Source organism: Ambystoma mexicanum, chromosome 5q (assembly GCF_040938575.1).
Source record: "Ambystoma mexicanum isolate Mex_15411 chromosome 5q, UKY_AmexF1_1, whole genome shotgun sequence".
NCBI classification, from domain to species: domain Eukaryota; kingdom Metazoa; phylum Chordata; class Amphibia; order Caudata; family Ambystomatidae; genus Ambystoma; species Ambystoma mexicanum.
In genome coordinates, this window is record NC_090933.1 from 117,801,001 (window position 1) to 117,827,340 (window position 26,340).

The 26,340-nt window shown below is 46.9% G+C and overlaps 1 protein-coding gene across 1 annotated transcript in view; it reads right to left on the reverse strand.

The window, feature by feature from the left end:
* The window catches only part of LOC138497282 (dynein axonemal heavy chain 5-like), a 1,499,851-nt gene that overhangs the window by 665,809 nt on the left and 807,702 nt on the right, over positions 1-26,340 (reverse strand). The window contains exon 52 of the mRNA XM_069620634.1: positions 18,178-18,384. Within this exon, the coding sequence (XP_069476735.1) occupies positions 18,178-18,384 (207 nt within the window). The remainder of the gene's footprint in view (positions 1-18,177; positions 18,385-26,340) is intronic.

The following is a 26,340-nucleotide window of genomic DNA, read 5'->3' on the forward strand; positions in this document are numbered from 1 at the left end:
GCCTTTTGCTGCCGGTCTTAGAACATGATGGTGTCCAGCAGAGTCATACAATTAGCACTGACTAACTCTACCAGATCCTTCTGGGAGGTCAGGAACCAAACAAACCCAAAAGTGGAAAGCTTTTAATTATTCATAACCACTGACATTGTTCTGGGATGCATTCAACACAATCGTTATTTTGCTCATTAGTCAGTTCCAGGAAGGAATCAGCCATTTAAAAATCTACAGTGGTCCTACCACCAATGGCAGTTTGCCAGGAACCAGTATGTCAGCCTTAACAGGGGGACCTATGCTTCATTTGTAAAAAAATTAATTGCCAGGGCCCACATTATTTCGAGCGCACCTTGGACACATCGGGCAGCCAACTCCCGGCCCACTTCAGCCAACACCCATGATTGTTCCCCCCACAGTGCCTGCATATTATGGGTTAACGCTACAACTCCACTGGCTATTTGGGTGATGGATGCACTAGCCATGGCAGATGTGCAATTTACAGATAAAATAACAACATACTAGTTTAAGACAAAAGTTTAAGTGCTTCTTTAAACACATCATTGTCAACATTTTACTAGGATTGTATAGGTGGCAATTGGAACATCTTGACCATCTATCTACATAGAAACATGCAAATCTGTTTTCCTACTTAGCTTAATTGATTCACAAATGCAGGAACAATTATTCCTGAACTGTTAAACTCGTCTGCCAAACATTGCAGTAAAACCTTTGTGGTTGACGTTCATGAGAGGCACTCCTATTAGGCAGTGACTTTTTCCCTGGCCTTTCCCCTACATTGGTGCTGCTGGCTGGTGACTGTCCTCTTGTTGCCAACCCACACTAATGTTGTAGTGTTGCTGTGTATTGCAGTAGTGTAGGAGCTCCAATGTTATGCAGCAGGATTGGAGAAGTGTACGGGTGTGGCCAGCCCAAGCACCCAGCAATGTCACCTTCCAACTCTGCAGACACTGAGTGACGATAATGTGGCCAGTGCACACTGTTGCTTGTTGTGCGAGAACTGTTGAATGAAATTTAATAATAAAGTTGCCAAAACACAACATCATAATCAGACTGAGTCTGAGAAAATAGGTGCTGGGGCTCATAAATAAGTCTCTGGGCGGCACCCTGGCAAACACCCCCAGAAATTAAGCACCGAGTAGGACCCAGAAGCAAAGATGTCCAGAAACTAAATCTATACCCGAACATTAATTCCAAGACACTAACTCACCTAAATCATTTTCATGGAAAGAAACTGCTTCTTTGGTTCTGAAAGGGAAGCAAAGCACATTTTTTCTGCCGTGTACAAGGATAAATCTTCTCACTGTCGCAGACACATTCTTTGATGAATTTACAAGAGAACACGGTAGAAAAAAAAAAAACCTAAGCGAGACACAGGATTTGTTTGTGGCTCCAAGCGGAAAATGTTTCGCACACTCAATTATTTGCTTCAGGTGTCATAATCAAAGGGATGTGGAAGTTTACAATGCGGGAGGCAGCAGATTTAGATTTTAAATATATTGCCTTTGCCAGATTTGCAAATGTAAGCATGTACTTCTGTTCTGTGTAGCAGTGCTTTCGTTGGACAAAAGCCGTCAGCGCAGCACAAAGAAACATGCTGCCTGAACGTCGTTCAGAGGATTCCCTCCAGGAAGGAAAAAAAAGCTTTGGCAGTGCAGATATGTGCTGCTAACGAGTGTTTAAAACAAACCCAAAACACAATGCTGAATGGTAAGGCTAGTCACACGTTCAGGAGTTCAGGGCCATACTGAGTAAGAATTGCCCCCTGCATTGACAGATATTCTGCCCACCAGGCATACAAGCGTGGACAGAGTGGAGTTACAGAATGTTATCCCCCTCTACCTGTGTGGGTGGGGTTAAAGGCCGAATTGCCTATTATACCACCTATTTGGCAATTTTTGCCTAGCAGCACACAAGACCAGGCTCGGACTGGCATATAGGGCAGTGTCCAAACCAAAAACACAAAATGCTAGCGTGGGCCCGTTTTTTTGGTCCAAGTGGGCCACTTTTTTGGCCCGTGTGGGTCAGTTTGATAAGTTACTTCACCATGCGGCTAGTACTTTTGACAAGTGTTACTGAATAAATATTCTTTAACATGCACAAGTTGCATCACATTTAATCAAAAAAATCTTCGTTGGGGGCGTGGCCTGGAGCGCCATCGATGAGGCAGCTTCTCTAATGGCCTCCGCGTGAAGCCCACTATTGCATCCAAATAAACATGGTTTCCTTACACAGAATGAGTGGATGAAACTTCCCAGAGGGACCGGAATGTCTCGTGCTCCACCGGCTGGAATATGAACCCCTAACGCGTATTCCATCAGCCTCATCGCAGCTGTGAAGGGCGGCACCCGGCGACACCTAATGGGCCAAGATGGCGGGCGGACCCCGCGGAGAGGAAAGGAGGAGGCACATCTGCAGATGACTGCATCGTAACCGACACCGGACCGAAGATCCAGCCAACGCCCAGATGCCGGCGCTCTTCGACCCCAGCATACAGTAGGGGCCCCCAAACCAGTAATCCTCGCCAGCCATAACGCCACCGTAGCACCGCCGACGTTGCCGGTATGGGAGGAGCTCTCCCCCTGCCTCGCTGCATGGAAGCGTAAACACCAGCACCCTACCGCGACGTGCAGCTGAGCGGGCCATCTCCCTGTTGGCCCATGGACCTGGGGCCTAATTGAAAGACCGTCGTTCCAAAGGAGACGACCAGCCTCAAGAGCCACCCAAGCGGAGTACACGCACCGAGGCTGCAGAGCCACCACCTAGGCTTCAAAGGCCACGACAGCTGCTGATCATACACAGCGTACAAGCCGCATCATCGCTGGCCAAGCAGAAATATAAGGTACTCCCCCTCACTCCTTTGTGCTGCCCTCCAACACGACGCACCATCAAAGCAGCATTTTTCTCACCAACCCATAGATCGGGCCCCACCAAGCAAAGGGGTGCAGCCTGCCCAGAAACCCGACTCGAACAAAGTAATTACACAGAAGCCTGCGGAACCCTCACGGGTGCTCCATAGACACCCACAACTGCAGCCCTAACAGTGCATATAATAAAAACACTGGAAAGCAGCCCACAGCCCGCTACAATGGAAATTGAGGCCTGAACCTTAGGGAACAGAACGGAGCACCAGCAGAGACATCAGCCTGCTCGTCTTCCCTCTACCGCCTACAATCCGGAGTGAATGATATACGGGACCTAGCGGAGCGCCCACTCCATATCAGCCTGCATAAGGGGTGGGAGACCTGTATCAAGGCCCAGGTCCCACCAGAGAAGCGAGACAGCCTTCGTGCACAAGTGATCAGGGACTGAAGCCCTAACAACACTTAAGCAGCACAACCAAGTACCCTAAGCTGTTAAGGCAGGGTGAAGCGGACCCCACTCCCCGATCAGGCGAAGTATCCTGTGGCATTCTACAACTCCTATCATCTACTCCCTAGAGTGGACCCATCAAGGCGCACCAGGATCCCGCCAACAATGTTGAAACATCTTAAAGCCCCAAAAAGCACTGACATCTCCACGATGCTACTCCCATCAGAAAAGGGAAAGAAACCAGAAACTTCCAAATCTGCACCGCCAGCGTCCCCGGAGAGCACTGGCCAGTTGGCCACTAAAGGTGACATCCAGGCTTTTATGTTGGACATCAAAACAGAATTTAGATCCTGCATGTCAGAGCTCACAGCGAAGCTGAAGCAGACCGACCAGAGGGTGCTGGAGGTGGAACAGAGATTGGGGAAGATGGAGGACTTAACCCAAGAGCACGCAGCGACGCTCCTGGCGGTGCAATGTCAGATTGAAAACCTTAACTGACAGGAATGAGATCCTGGAGTATAAACCGGAGGATCTGCAAAACAGGGCCCGCCGAAACAACCTATGTATACAGGGAGTCCCCTCCTCGATTACAGACCAAAATCTAGCGGAGTATGTGGGTGATCTATTCCAATCTCTTCTACCACAGCTTGAAAAATCCCAGCTCATACTGGACCGCACACCCACAGACCTGGGGAGCTGGAGGCCGTCAAGCCCCTATTCCCCATTCAGTGGAGCGGGAAATCTATACCTTACTTATGGTTCCGGGTCCCGGCATGCCCAAAAGATGTAAACCCACTGAACCTCCCCGCTCTGTTTAAAGAATTGGAAACTGAGCTCAAACGATGGTCCTCGCAAGAAATAGCTCTCATTGGGTGGATTACAGCCTGTAAAATGAATATCCTCCCGCGATTCATCTATGCTTGTGCCTCCCTCCCCACCACAGTCCCATTGCCTCCCCTCCTACGGCTGCAAAGAGAAATGCTCTGGTTTATTTATTTAAATTTTATTTTTTTATTTGATTTAATTGTACAAAACAATTTTTACAAAAGAGCAATCGAACATCCCTATGAGGGACTGTGAAAGGGATTTCCAATTCCCGAGTCGCTCCTTTGGAACATGAATAAAGTTCATTCGAGTAGACTCCATTAGTTACTACTGTGTTTAAATCCAGACCCGTCTCATCTCAATGGCGAGACGAGGGTCACAAAGTTTTAGTCTAGTTATCCTGCTTGTTGATTCATCACAACGTCACTAGGCTGGGAGGGGGCCTTCACGCTTGGGCCATCCAAGCCTATTTGCCTGAAGAAACCCACTGCTGCGATAGTCCACTGGGTTTTTTCACCACTGATTAAGCGAGTCCACCCTTCGTACTCACAAAAAGTCTGAAGGTCCTTAAAAAGAGGTCCTAGCCAAGTCTTCCTAGCATCAGTGACTCCAGAGCAGTAAAGGAGAAGATGCTTTATCGTCTCCACCTGGATTGTGTTTTCACAAAAATGACAGCTATTCGAATTTGCTAAGCCTCTTTTGGCTCGAATTTCATTAGTATCGAGCAGGGTAAGTCGGATTCTTGGGAAACTGTTCCGAAATTCCTGGTTTGGGAATTTGGCTAAGTAGGAAGGAAGTTCGTTCAGTTTTTTGTGTCTTGGTGGAAGGTCTTTAGTAAGAACATACATAGCAGCTTCCTCTTGTGTTTTGATCCAGTCAAAAATAAGCAGCTTTTTGTTCACTTGTAGCAGGTTTTGTAACAGTTCTTCCTCTGAGCTTCCTATTTTGTCCAGGATTTGTCTGTTTTTATCCCTCCAGTTAGTTAGCAGTGCGTTTTGATCACCCTCCTTTTCGTCTCTAATAATTTCAAGGAGAGCCTTTGGTGAAGGTGAAATGATTTTTCTATAGAGCATTAGCCCATTATGCTCCACTATTGCTTTAAGAGATGTTGTGCAGAGTTCTCTGCGAATTAGGGTCATCAGAGTTGACTGTGGAAGAGAAAGACTCTCCTCCAAAATCGCCCTTCCAATTTCTTCCACACAGTTGTTAGTAGTGCTGGAATGGCCTCGGCTCCGTAGGTTAAAGTGGGCATGACTTTATCTCTAACTCTAAAAAAGTTCAATATCGGTTGTAGGGAGAAGCGGACAAACTTTCTATTTACTGCCTTTGTTTGAGCAATCAAGGATGCAATCTTGTCGTCAAGGTAGTCTTGCATCTGAATCTCCGTTTTGCTGTTGTTCAAGACGATTCCAAGGTATTTTAAACTTTTAACCCTCTCAAGCAGATTCCCGTCCGCAAAGAGCTTTGTAGTTTTCTTCTCGGTCCCGCTTTTGGCAAAAGACAACCTTTGTTTTGGCTTTGTTTAGGTGTAAGTTGTTTTCGTTCAGATAGGTGATTCAATTCTGCAGCTGTCTCCGAAGACCCACCGGCGTCTGGTCAATTAAGATTATGTCATCTGCATAAAAGTAGTCTTGGGATTTTTGTGCTTCCTAGCGTTGGCGGGAATGCTCGAACATTTTTCTGCAAGTCCACAAAGTCTGCTATATATGCGTTATATAGCGCTGGTGCCAATGGGCATCCCTGTTTTACTCCTTGCGCCGTGGAGATCTCCTTGGATAAAAGGCTCGCCCTATTCAGTCTAACTCTCATGGATGTAGATGAGAACAGGGCCTTTATAGGAGCCAGGATGGAGTCAGGGCAGTTACGCTGGTCTAGTTTCTTCCAAAGTAGGTCCCGGTTGACCCGGTCAAAGGCTTGGACCAAGTCCACAAAGACCAGATAAACCAGAGGTTTCCCCTCCAATATTTTGGCTTTCAAGGAGTTGAGCAGTAGAATGTTCAGCCGTAGTGCACACGCCTTTGACAAAACCCGCTTGGAGGGGATCTTGATAACCTGCGTTGACTATCCATTGCTGCAGTTTATCCAAGTCAAAGGACCCAAAGAGTTTACCGATGGATTCCAATAGGACGATGGGCTGATAGCGGCAGAGATTGTCTTTGGCCCCCTTTTTTAAAGATGGGGACAAAGTGGGCTTGCCTCCAAGATGGTGGGATCTCTCTGGTTTTGATACAATTTTGAAAGATTGTGCTGGCGAACGTTGCCCAAGCGTCTGGATGTTTTTTCAGCTCGAAGTTGGTAATCCCGTCTGGGCCAGATGCCCTTGAGTTATTTAGTTTCTTGATCTTGGTCATTATTTGCGCTATCTTAGTGGGAATTTCCCATCTTAGTTCAGGAGATGGCTTGGTAGGGGACTGTTCACCGGCTGGTGCCTTGTACAGTTCAGTAAAGTGAGCTATCCAGATGTGTTCGGCAACATTGTATTGCAAGGCAGAGTTGGTCTCCATAGCTCTAGGTTTAATCAAAGTCCAAAAATCCCTAGACCTCTTCCCACACAGAGTGCGTAACATCGCTTCCGAATTGGATTGGTAAGGTTCGAAGCGTTGATGTCGCAACCATGACTTGTAGATTTTTTCTGTAGCCTTAGCAAGTAGTGGTGGGTTGCGTGATTGCTTGGCAATCCTCCACGCTCGTTTTACCAACCGTCTCTTCTCAACCAAGGTTTTATCATATGTGTGAGAGTTGGGTTTTGTCGAGTTGGGGTTTTGAGTCTTCAAAGTTTTGTTAACTGCAAGTAGAGGGTTGTAGTAAATTTTGGCCCAATTCTCCCTATTTACGTGGTTTGTGGCTGACTTGTAGTTCTCCGAGTGATCTTTAATAGCTTGTGCAGTTATTCTAAGGCGTCTGTTTCCATTACAACTTTCAACCTCTGCCATCATAAATGCAGGTGTTAAACCAAGTGATTTCCAAACTGCTGTCAAAATGTTATGGTCACTATTGTTGGTTCTAGTCACTTTGAAAGAGTCAATTAAGGCCAGAAAGACTTGTGATACAAAGGTATGGTCCAATATCAGATCCGTGCCGTTACGCTCCCATGTGGGACACAATGGTTCTGCATGCTCTCTAATTTTGTGTAGATTGTGGAGATCCTTAGCGGACATCAATAAATTCCATCTTGTACCCCTTCTTTGTGATGGTTGACTGATGTCTTTCACAGATGATTTTGTATCTCCATCAAGGCATGTGGCATTGAGGTCGCCAGTGATGATTATAAGATCCATTTTATACTTGTCCTGGGCATTTTCGAGTAGCTTATCCATCTGCTCAATGTAACACGATGTAACACGCTGTGGAAATTGCTGATGGATTCCAATACGGGTTTATCAGGAGTATCGACTCTTCTAGGGCCCTTTCCTTTGTCTTCTTTGGAAACTCCATGGTGATTAGAGTTGCCAAAATTAGCTCAGATGTTGATATGATGGTCTTCAGGTGGAGTCCACTTCCTGATCGTATAGCAGTGAGCAGACCCAAAGAGGGGCGGCCTTCGGGACCTTTTGTGGCTGGAGAAAATGCCAATTCAAAGCCGTCTAGAGTTGGTTCAGATAGCAGCCAAGTCTCTTACAAACAGGATGACGAAGAAGGCTCTCAGATTCACGTCAGAGGGCCCAGTGAGATGGCGAAAACTGAAAGTATTACAAGACCCTAGAGTATAAAATGTTTCCTCTGAACTGGTTGGGATCTTCTGTTCTCCGCCCTACCCCCCTTGGACCAAGGTACCCTTGGTGGCTAAGTCGGTTTGTGCTCCGTGTGAACTCTAGAAGTCCAAATCCAAATTTTTGTCCGGTTCCTGTCGCCATGGGTTGCTTGAGTTTCCAGGGCCGCTGTTCATTTAGGCTCTTTGGTTCCTTATGGGGTAGCCTGCTTGAATGTTATTCTAAGGTCGGGAAAAGGACCTTTTAAGAGGCTGGCCCTTTCACTGACTCTGAGCTCCTGAGCCGCGTCCTCGGCTGAATCGTAGCACCGTCTTATCTTGTCAGGCAAGTACTCCTCACCGGCAGAAGATTCATTCTTCCGGGTCGTTTTTTTAAAAGAACGCTTTCCTATGATCTGTGCTCTGTGATCTGCTCCATTGTGGCTCCTAAGGCCTTTAATTGCCAGAGTTGCATGTTTCGCAGGAAGTGATCTCTCAGAGTCTCTCTTTTCGTGCGCCTTTTTATCATTGCTTTGAGAGTAGGAGAATAAATTCCCCAGGCAGGATATCTTTGATATCATAAACCGAGTGACCAGAATTCTCACAGCCTTTTTCAGTAGAATATTTACTTTGTGGGAGGCAATATGAAGAAATGAGGCGTCTTTGCGATCTTCATATACTGGTTGAACTATTTTTATGTCATCAGGGTGAAAGCCTCTTAAACCAGGAATCTGGTCACATAGCTTCATTAGAGTGTGACGATTCAGGGTTAGATTGTCCTTCTTATATGAGATTCTTTTGAGCTTGAAAGATCTTGAGTCTTGTATTGATCTCCCTTTTGACTCATTAGGCGCGGACTCGTTGCGGCCAGCGGCTTTCGTCTGTTCTTCATTTGAGGTTAGATTATATCTGTGTTCATGGCGGTTACTCTCTCTCTCAGTAGTCAAAATTCTCAGCTTCCTTTGATGGTCGGGGATATAATTTGCCGGTGTCCCCAATTACCTAAAGTGATTTTTACGACTAGGGCTGTGAACGAGCCTTGCCCTAGGCTGTTGCTGGTCACGGCTGTGATGAGGCTTGGGCAAAGAATGACACTCAACACTTCTTGATCTAGGATTCACTCGTGCAGAAGAGGTGTATATGCCGTGAATCTGGTTGCATTTTGTCAAGAATGGAGGGGATCGGTTTCCATGATTAGGTGGATTCCTTCAGGTTGATTTCAAGCCCTCATCAATCTCCTGCGACTCTGCTTTCCTTTTTTTTGGGGCTGCACCATCAGTTCTGATTCCGAGTCCTCTATCGTGAAGAGACTCATGTTCAGAAGGTCAACTGATTCCTTGTCTGAGGTCGAACCTCCCTTGTTGTACTTTTCCTTAGCCCTAAGGCCTGAGGTTGATTTTTGACTAGAAAGTGCATCCTTAGCCGACACTTGCAATGTCACTGAGGAGGCACACTTGCTCCTCTCCATTAAAGTGCCTTTGCTGGAGGGCTTCTCTGTGTCATTCGCTATGACTTTCACTGTGGAGTCTCCTAAGGTACCTCCTAGTCTTTTAGAGAAGATTGCATAGGAAGAGGTGGATTCATTCCCTTTCTCCTCCACAACCAAGGTATTAGGGGCTTTTATTGATGGTAAACCAGTAATGTCCCCAAGGCTAGATGTGGCAAATATGACAGAGCCGTTGATCCTAGCTTTCTTCGCAAGAGTGGGGTTTCAATGAGGTGGCGCTCGAACCATTCTCTTTGTACATCGAGAGTTTGGTGCTTTCTGTTGACCTTCCTCATCAGAGCGGCCAAATCCATCATTTGGAAGAGTCTTATTCGGCGTCATAGGGTTACTTTCTTCCGTAAACAAATCGAATAATTTACCCGTTTGAGACGCCACAGTTGCCTTTGATGCAGTTAAACCTCCAGTTAAACCTCCACAATCGGTCTGAGCATCCTTTGTTGAAATAGAAGTTGTTTCGCCAGGTGTCTTTTTTTTCTCCTTATTAGCCGTCACGTAGCCTTCAAGAAAAAAAACTTTGTGTGCATTAGGGCTACAAGAGACATTAGGTCTTTCAGTGTGTCATTTAAAGACTCGTACAACTTACAAAATGGGGCCAAAGCTATCGTGATAGTAGACATTATCGTCATAAGGTCTAGCTTCTTAGAGGGAGTTCCTTTTGTTGATGAAATAGTTGACTCGCTTGTACGTCTCTTCAATGGAGTGATCAGTGCCGAAGTTTCCCTTGGTGTGAAGTAATCCAAACGTATTCTCGTCCGATGCTCACATGCTAGACGAACCCTCGTCTCTGTCCTCGCTCTAGATGGAAGACGGGGACTTGCACCCAGGTGGTTGGAAATAGAGTAAATGCTCTAGAGTCTGGAAGGCATGTTGGGATCCACATCAATGGAGAGGTGTCCCCGCGCCCTAGGGCTCAATGACTTATTGAGAGGGAGATCATTACAAAGAGGGAGATCATTGTGTGAGACGTGGTCGCTCTCACTATTTTTGCCTAATGCTGGTTTAACAAGGGAATGGTCCAGAGTTTGCAGTTCGTCGCCCTCCAGTGGGGTGGGGGAGGGCGGTGGGGTTTGGGAATTATGGGATCCTTCTCGTGCTCCAACAGGTTTTTCATGAGCGGTTTGCCAAAGTGCCACTTCCGCACAAGTTTTTTTTCTCTGGACAGTCTTTCTCTTTTCGAGTCTCTTCGCCCGTTTGTGGTTTGTCTGTTGGGCACCCCATTTATTAGGCATTTCCGGAATCTCATCATTGCTGAGTGAAGTATTAGATAGCGGGGGCAATCATGATTTCCGCTCCTTCGATCAATTCAGCATCAGAGATGTCGTTGTTTTGTGCACAAATTGCCATCAGTTTAGTTTTGAAAAATGTTTGGAGCGTATGGTAGATCACTTGTTTTTGTTGATTTGCATGTGCATTAGTCGTATTAACTTGCGTTTTTGTCGATTTGGAGGCCTTTTTCTTTTTTTTCTCCCAGGCTTTTTAATATTACGCTGGTAAGCATTCAACAGTTTGTATTTACACCCTTTAGATTGTGCTTCCTGCGGGAGCAAGTCCACCCGTTTGCTCAGGGGGGAAAGACCAGCAAGCCCCGCCCCCAGGCTATTGGGCTCCTGCAACCGCTCGCGCTCCATGAGACCGTACCCTCCACTCAGCCCGCTGCTTGGACCTTCTAAGGAATCAGCCTCTCCCCTCGCCACCCCTGGAGGGCTGTCACCTGGTGGTGAAGCCAAATCTTCCAGCTCCAAGCTCGGATGCACATCGACGTCCACTATCAAGCTGGGCAGGAGGGCGGACCCCCTGGCGAAAAGTAGAGAGGAGCACTGCAATAGAGCATCGGGCAGATCCACTTGGTTCCCTCACGGCTGGCCATCCACATCGCCGGGATCCTCTGTCGAGAGAGGCAGCGAGTGCGACATTGCTGCCGAAGGAGGAGCGAAAGGTAAGGTCCTGCCCCCCCCATCCCCGGGCCTGCTCCAGACTCTGCAGCCAACAGGGCAGGGTGAGTTACTTGAAAGTCGCTCGGGGAGGGAGAGGGCAGCTCCTCTGCAGCTTGATCATCGAACGCAGAGCCCTCCTCCCATGCGTCAGCCACGAGCGACCCAAAGTCTGGCCAGACATTGTTCCTAGAGGCGATGACCCGACTTGTCAAGTTCTGAGGCAGGTTGGAAATAGGAGGACTCAATGTGTTCGCGTCAGTCGGCTGACTAACGGCTGAGGTCATTTTGCCAATTGCGTCCTTAGAACCCTTGCTCTTACCTGGGTTTGGCGCATTAGGCCCAGCAGACACAGGTTTCCATGGTGGTGGAGTGAGTGGGGGCGCAGGTCGCTGTCCACACCGTGGAGGCGGCTGCTCCTAAAATGTCACGTTTCATCGTCCATTCGGACCACCACAGACTGCCAAAGAATTCAAAAACAGACTTTCCCCGCAGAGCGGACTGCTGAGTGGTCTTCAGAGTAAATGGGTCCTCCCACTCACACAATATGCACTGTAGATAGACGCAGCAACCAGCATACAAGGAATTGGGTGACTGCCAAAGACTGCAGACCACTCAGCAGTCCACTACGCCGGTTTATATGGAGGAGTAAGAAGTCAAGAATACCCCAGAAAGTTATGATGGGCAACTCTCACCTTGGGAATCCCTAATTTACGTAAATACCAGGTGGCATCACAGCTGGCACACTTGCAACGTGGTGCATAATAGATAAGCCCCCGAAATGGATCGTACTGGAGCAGTCTCGACTCTCGCTTCCACTCTGCTTCCTTCCACATGTCCCACCCCGCTGCGTTGGACCTGGACTGGGATCCTGACCTCCACCAAGGCCACCCTTAATATTGGGATTGGGCATTTATATCCAAGGGAATCACACGTGGCCTAGGACCGAACTCCCCAATCTTCCACAACCTGGCCTTCTCCCCTGGGTCTCACCATTTGAATTTTAAAAACTGGGTTGCGTGAGGTTTGGAATCCTTAGGGCAGCTCTTTTAAAATGTCCAGCCCCGTACCTTCGAGAGCTGCAAACTGGCCTTTCACTTAAACGAATCAGACAGATTCTCTTATGCACAGCTTCGGCACTGGTATACTCATTCGCTGGTCCGACGGGATGCTACACAAGCTGCCAGCCCTCTCGAACTTACCTTGCAGGGAATGCCAGCGAGGGGCAGGATCTCCAGTCTTTATAAACTATTACAAGATGATCTCCTTTCACCTAGACCTCCATATATGACAGAGTGGGAGTGGGACTTGGGGCACGTGCTGGACGAACAAACCTGGGTGGATATTTGGACCAGAGCCCACTCATCCTCTTTCTGCATCACTAAGAATGTGCCTATATAAACTGCTCCTCCACTGGTATTGCTCGCCAACACACCTCCATCGATTTAATCAATTCCTTAGCCCCCTATGTTGGTGCAAATGCGGACAGCCAGGGTCATTTATACATATGTGGTGGACCTGCACCACTATGCAATCCTTCTGAAACCAATGCATTGCCACTATAAAAGATATCACAAAGTGACGAGTCCCAATGACCCGGAAGTTATCTTACTAGGCACACCAGTCCCGGGATCCTATCCAAGGACTGGAAGGACCGCCAATCTTTTTACCCAAATGTCATTAGCGGCAAGGATCACGATGGCCCACACATGGAAAACCACGATGGCCCCTCGCTGAACCTGTAATGGAGCAAACTCTGGGACATCTTGGTGGCGAAAAAGGTCACAGCAGCCAAAGCAGGTCTCTTGCACCGGTTCACAGACATTTGGGCCCCACTTACAGAATACGACCGGAAGTTCCTGGCACAAACCTTTGGTGGCGAAAAAGGTCACAGCAGCCAAAGCAGGTCTCTTGCACCGGTTCACAGACATTTGGGCCCCACTTACAGAATACGACCGGAAGTTCCTGGCACAAACCTATAAACCTCGGGCCGCCCGACTGGCCCTACGAGATAGCCTCGAGCTAGCACCGAATGACCCTGAACTGTGTGACCAAATGGATGCCTGAACTGGTGGACTGAGGGCGGAGGGGGCACAAGCGGGGTGAGGGAAGAAAGAATATCTGTGCGATCCTCAAACGGTTTTCCTTTTGTGTCATGCTAAACTGCATATTTTGTATCTATGTACTATCTCTGCTTGTGCAACCGTTTCAAAAATAAACAAGTTAAAAAAAAAATTTAAACCTCCCCATTGGGTACTATTCAAATAGTGTCACAAAAGGAATGAATTGCTATTTGCAACTGTGGGCCACTTTTTCATTGGTGCCAGAGACCATTGTATGCCACAGTCTGATCCTGGACAAGACCACAGGACAATTCCACTGCCAAGTGAAGTAGGGCTTAGTGGTGCCACTACTAGAAGGGAGAGTCTCTAGTCCATCATCCCTCATACGTGGTTAGAATTGCCAGGGACCCCACCCACACAACAGTGTTTTCACCGAGGACCTTGGTTGGTCCCTAGCTAAAGCACTTTAACACAGGTTCAAAGCAGAGATAGCCAGCAGTGCCGTGTGGGTGGGCAATGCCACCTTATGAGGCACAGCCGCCGCCCTCCAGATCCCACAAGGCAGATGAAATTGCCACCTTCGACCGCCCATCAGGAGCTCTGTTTACCACCCTTTGCACCATCCCGTAATATAACGTAGGCCCCAGGGTTTTGCACCCTGGAAGGACAAAGCCCTACACCTGATAGAAGCTCTGAGAATCAAGGCGAAAAACAACCTTTTGAATGTTGCCCGTCTTAACCAATGGACTAACAGGTGACAACAATTTGCTCTCCAGAACCAGAGGACCAATATCGGAGAAGGTATGTCGAGCCATATGGAGGGCCTGGAATTTAATTTGATTTGGTATTTTAAGCAGTGCAGTCACATGGAAAATGCAACTGCTCTGGACTTTTTAATTGATTGATCAATCTGTTTGGCATTCCTGGTTAAACATTGTTTCTTTAAGTCAAGAGGGAATATACGCATTGATGTCCATCACCAATGTGAAAAATTGAAGAAAAAGCAAAATGTGTCTCAGTGACCTTAGTGAAATGAAGCCCTGCAATGATGCCACTGCTCTCCCCTGAAGTTCCTTTTCTGTGCTCAACTTTGCAAACATCTGAATTTCACCTCCCTTGGGGTACTAAATAGGCTTGAACAAGACAGAGCAGAGCTACAACAATGTTTGTCTTGCTGGAGCCCTGCCAGAGCTAGCCCAGGTAACACCAAGATCTGTTGCCAAGATGAGCTCTCACACAAGACTGGACAGCTTCAGAACAGGATGTGAGGCTCTGGCTGTTTCTGCACCCAAATTATATATGTCTTCCAATTTAATGCCATTTTTTTTTAGGCTGAGTATTGTGACCAATGAGCAGAGCAGAGTCCAACTTCTGTTTCTCGCGCAAAAGGTTTTCTTCCTAAACCACTATCACAGACATGTTTCATATTTAAAATTGTGGGCATTCTTATGTTCCCAAAGGAGAAATTACCTTACTGTAATGTTCTTACTATGGATTCTTCTCCCGCAGATTCCTCGTCTGATAGATATTCCTTCCAGCTTTGCTGCTTCGGAACATTTTCGAGGCCGGTTTAATTCATGGCTCCAACAGTGGAGCTTCCATTGTCAGGGTCTCGTCCACGATGTCTGTTATCTCATACCGCACCTTGGGTCTAGAAGGTGCAGATAATTGTAGGGTATCTACCACATTGCCATTAGGCACTTGAAAGCGGCTTGAGGTGTACCCGCCATTAGGCACTGGAAAGCGGTTTGAGGTGTACCCCGGAGTAGGAGCATTTTGAACTCCGACAAAGTGTCCAGCCCACTTGCTTTCTGCCGATCTGCTGCAAGGTCTTGCAAGTTACCTTTCTCTCCCTAAAACTGTCCCTCACCTCCCAGGTGCATAAGGGTTCCATCCCAAAGTCGATGTGGTCAACCTCCTCATCAGAAATTTCCCCCATACAGGACATAAATGCACCCGTAGGGAGTGGGCATAATTCCGATAAACCTTGACGTCGGTCCAGCACAGAAGGTGCTAGGAAGAAGGAGTTGGAAGCGGCATCAGAAGGAGCAATGCAGCAATTTGTCAGTTCCTTGCCTGTAACAGCCATGGCAGAGCTGAGTGCAGTGGACCCATTGGCAGTGCCAAGGCCGAAGCCTTCAGTGCCATGGCTGGAACCTTGGGTGCTGGGTTGAAGCAGATGGGGCCTGGGCAAAGATATCCGGATCTGCGTGATCCGTTCGCGGCTGGTGTTCCCGCGTACGGGCTATGCATTTTCGGTCTTTTGCTGCTTGCGGGCGTTTTTACGTGGTAAAAACGTATAATACCAAGATATCCATCATCTTCAGCCAAATGGTTTCCTATTCCTCTGGAGTGGAGGACTGGGGTGGAAACGGCACCTGTGGTGACTTATCCTCAGAGTAGTCTGTGGAGCAAGGAGTAGGAGGAGGAAAAGGTGAATGCGGAAAAGGAGGAGGCAGAGAAAAGTGTTGTTAAAAACCGCTGGGTGACAGACCTCTTGCAGTGATTTTTCTTTTGGACCAGAGATCATTCTTTGGTTCGGTGAGAGACGGACCCGTTTGAGGTCACAGGGTGCCAATCACCATTCTCTTTATGGAAGAAGGAGAAAAGCTTTGCCACCCTTTCCAGAAGCACCTTGGCGTGCATCTAATGGCACGACTCGCAGTTTTACATGTCATGCTCTTCTCTGCTGCAGTCATTTTCTATGTGGATCGGAGATGGATATCTGATAACCTCAGTCGATGTAGGGTTTAAACCCTGAAGACTTGGACTGATGAGGCATCACGAAACAAAAATAAAAATAAACTTCTAACGAAGCGGTGTTCCTGAAGCGAGCAGAGTGCACAGAAAAAAGGAAACAAGGTCAGTTGGCGTGGCACCTCAATATATACTGGCCCTGATGTCATATCCGGAACATGGTGCATTGGGGTGCTTTGTTGCACCCCCTGGCAGCGGAAAAACTTCCAAAGAGCAGCTGCCCTGGGAGATATAAATCAAAGATGCAGAATTTGTGGGAGCAAGGAATCCATTTGAAATGTCCATTAATACTTTGCATATTTCAAAGTTGACTTCGACATTTATAAGTTGAAGAGTTGAAATCCAATTAATTATTTAATGACAAATAAAAAAAACACGCATTTGAATTCAATATGGAGGTAAGCATGGCCCATTTTTTGCCCTATTCCATATATTCCATAGCATGAGCATGTTTTCCACAGCACAGGAAGCGGATTTATGAAGATGTCCTAATTGCTGCTCTCTCCATCCTGCTTTTCCCCAGGGCTGCAGCGAGCGGGCAGTGTGGGAAACCGCTGCGCTTTACAGCTCAGATGGAAGCCATCAGCTTAGGTTCTGTCCCGAGCAGATGCCAGGATGCACGCATTTCTCCCTCTAAATGGCGGTTTTTCCTGCCCCGTTATTATCACAAGTTTATTTTCAGCCGCTTGCATTAGGTTAGTGTAAGTAGGTGGACCTTCAGGCTTTTGGGACTCGCTAGAATGAAGCGCATTTTACAGTGCGCATTATATAATCCATTCCCTTTGTATCTACTCTCCGTTTTCGTCGGGGGGCAAGGGGCTACATTAGTAGTCCTACAGTGTTTGTCCTCCGATCTCTGCGTGTGACACTTACCGTTACTATGTGCGGACATCTGAGGGTGACCCAGAATTATGACTTGACTGCACTACCAGTGGTCAAACATGGAGCCTTTTCGGGAATACCAGGGTATTTCCGGAAATCGGCAGGCCATGGCTTGGCACCCAGAAAATGCCAATGTCCATCCCAGTTCAGGCGGCGGAAGTGGAAATGGCACTGCAGCAGATGACCCCCCCCCCCTTGTAAAATAATCCACAGTGGAGTCGGTAATGGCTGTCGCCTGCCTAGCTGTGTAGAGGTCTCTGGATGGGGCTTTCTACAGGCGGCCATTATTTCTATGGAGTCACTGAGAGTCCCAGATTAGTGTCCATTGTACGATGCAAGGGGCAATTCTCTAGCCTAAATAGTTTCTATGACGAGAATAGTCTGGGGCAAAGGGTAAACAAGCGGGCAATGATAATGAGGAGTAGATTTTAAATGAGGATGGTAAAGAGTGCAGCACCATCAAGGGCTGAGGCGCCCTATTTCAATACCTGGAGTCTATATATGGGTCCGGTAGTAAAGTTAAAAACAGGTTGTTTATGTTTTTGCCACCCATGTGATTACAGGTCATGAGGTATTTAGACCAGTTATCCTTCGTCGGTAATCCTGCATGCAGTAAATACAAATGGCTGTGAATATGAACTCCACATAGGGATCCATCCAATTTTTTACCACCGCCAAAATGGCGGAGGTAAATATTTCAACAACCAAAAAAAACAAATATAAAAAGGTTTTATTCTCTAAGTGTAGGGATGTGCATGGACACCTCTTCAACTTGAGGGGAAAAATGTGCTGGTGGATCTACAAGGGGGTGGGGTGAACATGTGGACATCTCAGAAGCCCACCTTCTCGCCACTCTGCTGTATATGGCGCAGAAGACTCAACAGCAGAGGATAACATTTAAAGGCCCCAACACCATATTGAGCCGCAATTGCAACTCCTGGAAACTGCTTCTTCTGTCCTCGCTTGTTAAAGGCAAATCCTTTCCTTCTGGATCGAGGCCAGACCCATCAAGCCCCCACCGCCCCCGTTCACCCAACAGATATCATAATTATAAGCATTATATTTGCTTAAGCGCAAACCTTTCCTGCACTAAAGAGGAAACAAAGGGAATTGACTGTTAGCATCATGCCAGTAAAAGGTTCTGCTTCTCTACACATGCCAAATACATTCATGTACTAGGTAGGGTAAATTAGGTGATACCTGGTCTCCCCATTCATTAATCACAGGCATGTTGATATCGTCCACAAAGACAGTCATTTTCTTTCCAGCTGGGGGGCCGTAAGTGGTGCCCATTCTTTTGTCGATGTAGCTTTCAAGGCTTCTCTGAAACATATTCGGTAGAGTGGCGGATGAGAAGTTCAAGGACTTTGTTGCGTGAACTTCTGGATCATATTTGCTTGCGTAACTCTAAACAAATACAAAAAAACATTGTTCAATGACTATTAGCACCCTTAGCAGGTGGATCCCCCAATCAGGTTTCTCAGGAGCCAGGCTGAATTCTACCAATCCGTGCCTGGGGTCTGAGCAAGCTGTATACTGCTCGCACGAGGCCACAATGCACCTCTCGCTGGCCTCCATGATCTTCCACACTGCTTCTCCCCTGATCCATCTCCCACCAACCAACTCTTCCCACACCCTAGCCCCCAGCTTACCTTGCTTGATCAAAGGCACATTTCCTCCTCTTCTCCGCCGCTGCTGCACGCCTCCCCCTACCTCCCTGATTTGCCATTAAAGTACAAGAGGGGCTACACACACAGCCACAAACATGTGTACCGTGACGACGATCCAAGGACCTCCTTTGTATAAAACAATGTGCCATGTGCTCACCGAGAGGAGTTATTGCACACAAAATAATTGTTCTTAACACCACAGTTAGCAATGCTGGGTGGGGTGTAAATAGTAATAATGCCCATTTTGAAAGATTGTAGCAGGTAGTAAGTAATTTTGGGATTCTAATTGCAGTAGAAGCAAGAATACCTGGTTCTAAAGGCTGTACTAAGTGGTAAGGGCTCAGGGGGTCCCGTGCCGTTACCACCTGTCACACCTCTGAAACCCAACATTATTGCTTAATTGATAAATGGCTAAAGGGATTCAATAATGGTTTATTGATGAACGGAAAATGTAAGTCTACATTGTCAGAGGTTAGACATTTCCAGCCCACCACCAGCCCCCCACCCCATCTGTTAGATAATCCTCACACTTTATTAAGTGGAAAAACCCTGACTCAGTGAGTTTGTTGCAGGCACTTCCCCAGCAGGAATGAATGCATGGTAGGATTGAGTTTCAGGTGGGTATGGAGAGGCTGGCTGCCTTTACGATGTCACACCACCATTGACCGGCAGAAACATAAGCTACTAGCTACATTTCAAAATAGGCCTTTCTGGCCGGAACAGAATTTAATATATATTACTATTTCATGGATAATGTTGGGATACGTTTTTTCAAGATGGGTTCCGAAAACCGCATCTGGGGTAAGAAATTAATTTTGAAATGTATGCATATGATATTTTTCCTTTTACCTTTAATGCACCAAATTCATGCTGATCGTACTGACAATCTGCATATGTATAGCAGAGGGCCTCTAGTTTATTTTTACCTGACAGATTCTTCTCCTAATCTCTCACTGATACTCTGGAGTTGGAGTACAGGCAGAAGGACACTGACGTGTGAGGCGGGACACACAGCTGGTTATTTACCTACCCACTAACTGCCTATGGCCATGATTATCACTTTGGCAATTTCCACCCACTACCTGCCCCCCCTGCACAAAATACATCCTTCTGGGCTCTCTGAGATGCCTCTCTCAAGTAGAAACAACTCTAGGCAGACTGCTTAGAAAAAACCATGCCAGGCTAGAGTTAATGGCTGAATTGCAGCTGTTAATGGCTACTGGTGCAGTCAAAATGTCAAAACCAAGTGTGTCTTAAGTCACTTGATTTATACCTCCTTCGGGCCCTGGAGTACTACTAAAAACAAGCAAAGGCTTGAGGTATTAGATAGACAGTTGTCCAGCATTGCGATAATATGCCCAGGTAATCAGTCAATTTTCCAGTTGCTGAGTTCTTATGGCCAGGTAGTATCATTACACAAACGCCTAGCAAATACAGATCCCATGCCTACACAATACCAAACCTGTTGCCTTTGCCAACGCTTATTATTATCATGGTATTTTTTGTGGACAAACCTAGCTTCGGGAAGCAACAGAGAACTTGATAGGTCAAAAGGGGAAGCAGACGGGGAGGGGATCACAAGGGATCAACGCTAGGAGGCGCGGGCAATCAGGGAGAAAGGTAGCTACAAGCAACCAGGGGAGGAAACGAGGAGCAGAAGATCACCCAGTCTCAGGTTGGTGGGGAGTGCTTATTAATAGTCTGTCTTTACAAGAGAACAACGGGGAGCACCCACAAACAGTGGCCAATCACGAGATCCGCCCAGTCTCAGTGGGACCCGTCAAGGGTCAGTCCTTGCTGCTCTACACTCGACAGCACTGAATTGTATGAAAAAAGATTGGAGTATGTTCCTTCACAAACACCACGTGGAATCTTGTGAATTCCCCAAATCCCTCCTCTGAAGAGCTGAGCCTCCCTCAACGAATGAGGTTTCAGGCCACTGGCTCCGCTCAATGTTTCTCTGTATATTTTCAAAGATTCATCCGATTCGCCCACCAACTTGTGCCCATCTAGCTGCACTTCAATCACGGGCCACTCCAAACAGTAGGTCAATCCTACTAGTTTGGGAAAGACACCTTACTGGTAAATTATCCAGCAAATAAACGTCCTTAGTACGTTTCGATTTGGTAAGGTCACATATGAGCCGTTTTCTATTTGTTGCGAGGGTTAAAACGACCCAATACCTTTAGAGATTGCCTAGTAATATACATGTGCAATGGCAACTGTAAACGGAGTATTCTTCTCGTGCTGTCCTCTTAATGTGCCAGAACACTGCTCTGGCTGCGACGTTGCCTAGTCATGAACATAAACGATTGTAAGGGGAGGGAGGAGTGACACAGACAGGTGAAAGCATACATTGTGGAAGTCCTGCGTATCATAATGGAGATCTGCTGTGCCTCATGATCAGTGCCTGCCTGCAGCATGCATTTTATGAAGAGAGGGCTGCAGCGCACAGCTGTTATGTTTGCACAAATACAGTTTGTGCATTTGCTGGCCACATTTGCGCATATGCAACCCGATTACCAGCAGTGCAAATGCATTACGAAGGTGACGGCACGTGAAGAAATGGCGTTGCTCTGTCCCAAGAGCAACGCCATTGGGGCAATTTGCCTGTGGGGCAAATGCCAAATTCAAGGACAGGCCTGACCTTCAGGATTTCAAGGGACCTACAAAAGGCTTAGCAAATACCGCTTGGCACCGACAGGCTGGGCAGGCCGGCGTCTGGTTTGTGCTTTCACTTGCACCATTCTGCGTTCACCGAGGACATCTTTCTGGGCATGTGTAGTAGCAGGGCATTGCTTTGTGAATAATGTGTCTTCTGATATGGCAACAGGTCCTGCCCACACAGCCACCTCCATTGGTGTAACTAAACAAATGAAGGAATCGGCGCATTTGTGGGTGAACATCTGGAGTGGTGCACCAACAACTGTGTTTGTGAATTCTTCCAATGTATTTAACTCCCAAAAAAAAGTTGCGCCAGAGCTCGTCATGCTTCCACTTATGCAAGTCTTCCATTAAGCAACCGCCCTTGTTCAGATGAGAGTGGAAGTTGTAATGGCAGGTGTATGTGCTGCTGTTAGACGGCGCTGGCTAGTGTCTACACGCCAACACTATAAGCATGGGAAATGAAGATGGGGTGTGAGGAGAGACACATTGCCTGCAGTTGTTTGGCTTTCTACCCACTCATTGCCCTGCCATGGCTGTGTTTGTCTCTACGTCCACTCTCACCCAGTACCTGCCCTCCCCTTACCTCGCCTCAATAACTTTAAGCTAGCCTGTTGCTTCTAAGGGACTGTCAATGCTGTGTCTAAGCAGTCTTTTGAGATGTAATGGCTTTATTGCGGCTGTACTCTAGCTCCGGGAGTGATACAAATGTCTTAACCAAGTGAGCCTTCAGCCATTTCATTTATAAGCAATATGTGTGTCCTTGCATTGAGTTCCTGTCAAAAACAAGCTTTGGCAAAGCCAACAGTGTTGGTGCATGAATAAACATTAGATAGAAGACAACTGCTAGGCACTGCCATATTACGGCCAGGTACTAACACCATTTGGCAGATGTTGCTGTGTTATGGCCAGGTATCACCTTTATGGTAGTGGGAGGAAAATGTTTACGCTTCAGATTTAATCCTGGGCCTACTCGTGAGTGAAGTTATCTTTAACAAACAGATGTGGCCAAATCACTCAGAACTTGTAGATTGTGGAGAAATCCCACAGAGACAGATGCTAAAACATCTCATTTACTGCCCGGCTTTACTACAAAGCAGGAGACATCATCTGGAACGATTATATAAGAATTTATTTTTTTTGCTCCCATGACATGCTATGGAATAGCCTTCTAAAGGGACACCAGAACGCTGTAATATTTGCTGCCATGAACTTCCTACACTCACTAAGATTAGAAGATTTATTTATTTTTTATTTTATTTGTATTTATAGAAGCGCTCACACAGCCCAGGGACATTGAGGTGCTGTTACATGAAAATGTCTTAGTTGCAGCAGAGAGGTGGGCTATAGGTTACATTAGCCCCCATACATGTGTTAATACAATGTTTAGGCGAGTGGCAGGTTACAGTCTCCTTTCATTGGTTCACTCATCACAGAATGGCTTAGATATCTTGGTGGGCAGCAGGGTTACATAGAGCTGCGGACATCATACAAAGTCAACTTTTAGATAAACAGTCTGTTTTTGCTGGCCTTGCGGAAGGCAAGGTGAGAGGATTCTTTTCTGATGGGCTCGGGCAGTGAGTTCCATTGTCTGGATGCAATGAATGAGAAGCTTGTGCCACCGCCTCTCTTGCCCTTTTAATTCTTGGGACCTGCAGTAGGTTGGAAGCTGCCGGAGGATTCTATTGGAGAGGTAGGAGGGCGTGGTGTGGTGTATGCATCTGTGTATGATTGCCAGTGTTTTAAATAGGATGTGCTGGTGGACAGGCAGCCAGTGGGCGTCTTGTCTGGCTGCAGATATATGTTCCCTTTTGGAGATGCGCAGTGCAGCGCAGAGGGCGTTATTCTGGAGGGTTTGTAACTTGTCCAAGGTTTTTGAAGAGGTTCCTGTAAAGAGTACATTACAGTAGTCTAGCCTAGAGCCTATGATAGCTCGTCCAATTGATAGGGAGTAGGTGGTGGAGAGGAACGGTCCGGTGGCATTAAGGAGTTTGCTACTTACTACTTCAGAGGTAGGTACTACGCTTACTTGCCTGGACATAGTGAGGTTGTCTCGGTAGACTCCTAGAGATGCGACTGACTGGGAGACTGGGATGGTGGTGTTGTCAATGGTGAAGGTTTGGTATTTGTTGATGCGTGTGTCAGTGGCAAGCAGGAGTAGTTCCATCTTGTCCCCGTTTAGGCAAAGCCAGTTTTCCGCTATATATGTGTGTATGGTGGCGTAGATGGCGTTAAGGGTTTTGGCATCATTCACATAGTTGCCTGAGAGAGGAATGAGGACTTGAATATTAGATCCACCTGTAACATGCCTCCACTAAAGAGCAGCTGTTATGCGTGACCAAAATTACCCAGGGCCATTTTAGAGCTATATTGTTAGACAGACACAAATTTACAAGCTATGCTTCAATAATATTATCTGATATTTATCATATTGAGTAGAGAGCCATGCTCCCTATAGTTATGCAGTCAAGCCTGAGCTTTCTTTAAAGTGATGCATAAGCTCCTTTTTTTATATAAAGTGTAAGGATAATAACTATAATGTATTTAAAGGGTCCACGTGCATATCTCATCTGTTTATGTTTTGCTATCTGAATTTAGCAATGTTATGCACTATGAATAGGTATCATATTTTTGCTCTGAAATCATGATAATGTATATATGAATTGCACCTTTTATATCTGATCTTTTAACCTTTCAGAAACGCCGGCACTATATATTTTTGTATGTAATTACTGTTGAAAGTTTGTAAGTCAACCGCAACAATAAAAATAAAATAAAAAATGTCTACACAAAAGCCAAAACTGCTGGCCTTTTCCAATGCTTGTTTTTAATAGGAATTCAGTGCAACTAATAGATGCAAGGACACATATGTTGCTTGTAAACAACAGCAACAGTTTTGCCTTTGTCAGTGCTTGTTAGTAATGTAAACAACCGCCTACCAGGAATTAAATAAAGCTCAGACATTCATTTTACGTTAACATTTCAACAACCCTCATGCAATGATGCCCTTATTCACTAATTACAGAGGACACAAGCTAGCAGGCACGCAGGTGGGACGATCTCGGCAAAGAACAAAAGTATCTGATCTTGTAACCAGATGTTCACTCCCATCAGCTTAGTTGTTTCAAATACGCGGTTCATCGGTGAGAAATTTGGCTGGCTTGACCTTAAGAGAGCCCTTCCATCACTTCAATCAGAGAGCAGAAGTCACCTTCATCGGGTTACTCGAGCTCTCCCCGGTGATTCCCATTAATCAATGGTGACATTACAGGGAGAGAGGGAGAAATAGCGGGGCGCAGAGGGCTGGACGGGGAGAGATGCCGGTTTGCAGTTAGTGCTCTCGCCTGCCTCTCCAAGATCTCCTAACATCGCCACGCGCATCAATCAAAGGAGCTGCAAGTGGGCGCAGGCATGGACGGGACGACACGTGACTTCAAATTACTGCCGAGGAAAGCAAGGTCTGCTGGGGAACCCTCAAATTGCCCCCTGACGGCCGGCAAGAAAGCAGCAGCGGCCTACAGGGAGGACATCTTTCTTACGCTCAGCCTCCACGGCAGTCACCTTCTCAGGGGGTGAGGTTTAATTGGAAAAGGAAAGGCTCGTGGCCGAGAAATCGCACTTTCCAGAAAACGTGGTTAATAGTGCGTCTTCCTCGCAAGCACCAGAGCTCGGGAATACCTTCTCTACAGAAGTGCAAATATCTAGGGCCGTATTCTGAACGCTGCATTAAGTCAAATGGACTGGGAGTGCCCCAATTAAAATAGGGCCTAAAGAATATGTGCTAATCTAGCTGTTTCATCAATAAATTAAAACCAAAAAAGTTCCAAAAACAGCCACTGCAAAAATAACAGGATGCATGTAGCGTATGGGTGTCCCCTTGGAATCGGACGCATTGGCGTTAGGTGGTAGTCACCAAAGCTGCATTGTTCCCTGTTAAGCTAAACGCGTGTAAGCATGGATTCACATCAGAAAGTATCGTATCACTGGCATGCATCTCTCAGAAGGGACTGATGTGATGTTATGTTACTTGGCATTTGTATAGCGCCTTTTGTATCATTGGTATGATCTGAAAGCGCTCGTAGGTTGAACGCCCTCCTAAGTCAGAGAGGGAAAGGGTCATAAGGTGCAGGTGTGCACCGGCTATGTGTGCAGCCGACGTGGCAGTTGCGTGTTCGCTGCTTCTTAGCGGTAGGTTTAGTGGTTGGGAGGTCAGGCATATGTGTTCATTCTGGGGGGATGACGCCCAGACTGATTTGTAGCTGTGTTAGGCCTGAGGAGACGCTTAAGCTAGCAGTGTTCTCAGCTGATGTTTAGTCAGGATGATGGGGAGTATGCCGCAGGTGTTAGTATGGGAACAGCTATACCGAATGTGTCATAGTATCACTGTGTTCTAGAGGAGTGTTGGTGTGTAGGAGAGAGTAAGCATGGTGGTGTGATATGGCGTTTATCAGTTATGCGTTTGAGGTCGGGCACCCCATCTGTACCATCCACTCCATCCGTTCCATCGCCTTCATAGGTTTCATTCACTCTACCTGTTCCATCACTCTACCTAAGTCCAACCACACTACTTGTTCCATCCAATCCATCTGTTCGGTCTATTCCATCTGTTCGGTCTATTCCATCTGTTCGGTCTATTCCATCTGTTCGGTCTATTCCATCTGTTCGGTCTATTCCATCTGTTCGGTCTATTCCATCTGTTCGGTCTATTCCATCTGTTCCATCCACACCATCCGTTCCATCCACACCATCCGTTCCATCCACACCATCCGTTCCATCCGTTTAGTAGCCTCCTTATGTTTCATCCACTCTACCTGTTTAATCGCTCTACTTGTCCCATCCGCTCCACTTGTCCCATCCGCTCCACTTGTCCCATCCGCTCCACTTGTCCCATCCGCTCCATCCACTCTGCCTGTTCCATCACTCTACCTGTTCCATCCATTCCATTCGTTCTATCCACTCTGTTCCATCCATTCCATATGCACGAATGCCTCTGCCCCCCCCCGCCCATGCAGCTGTGCTCGGAGGGACT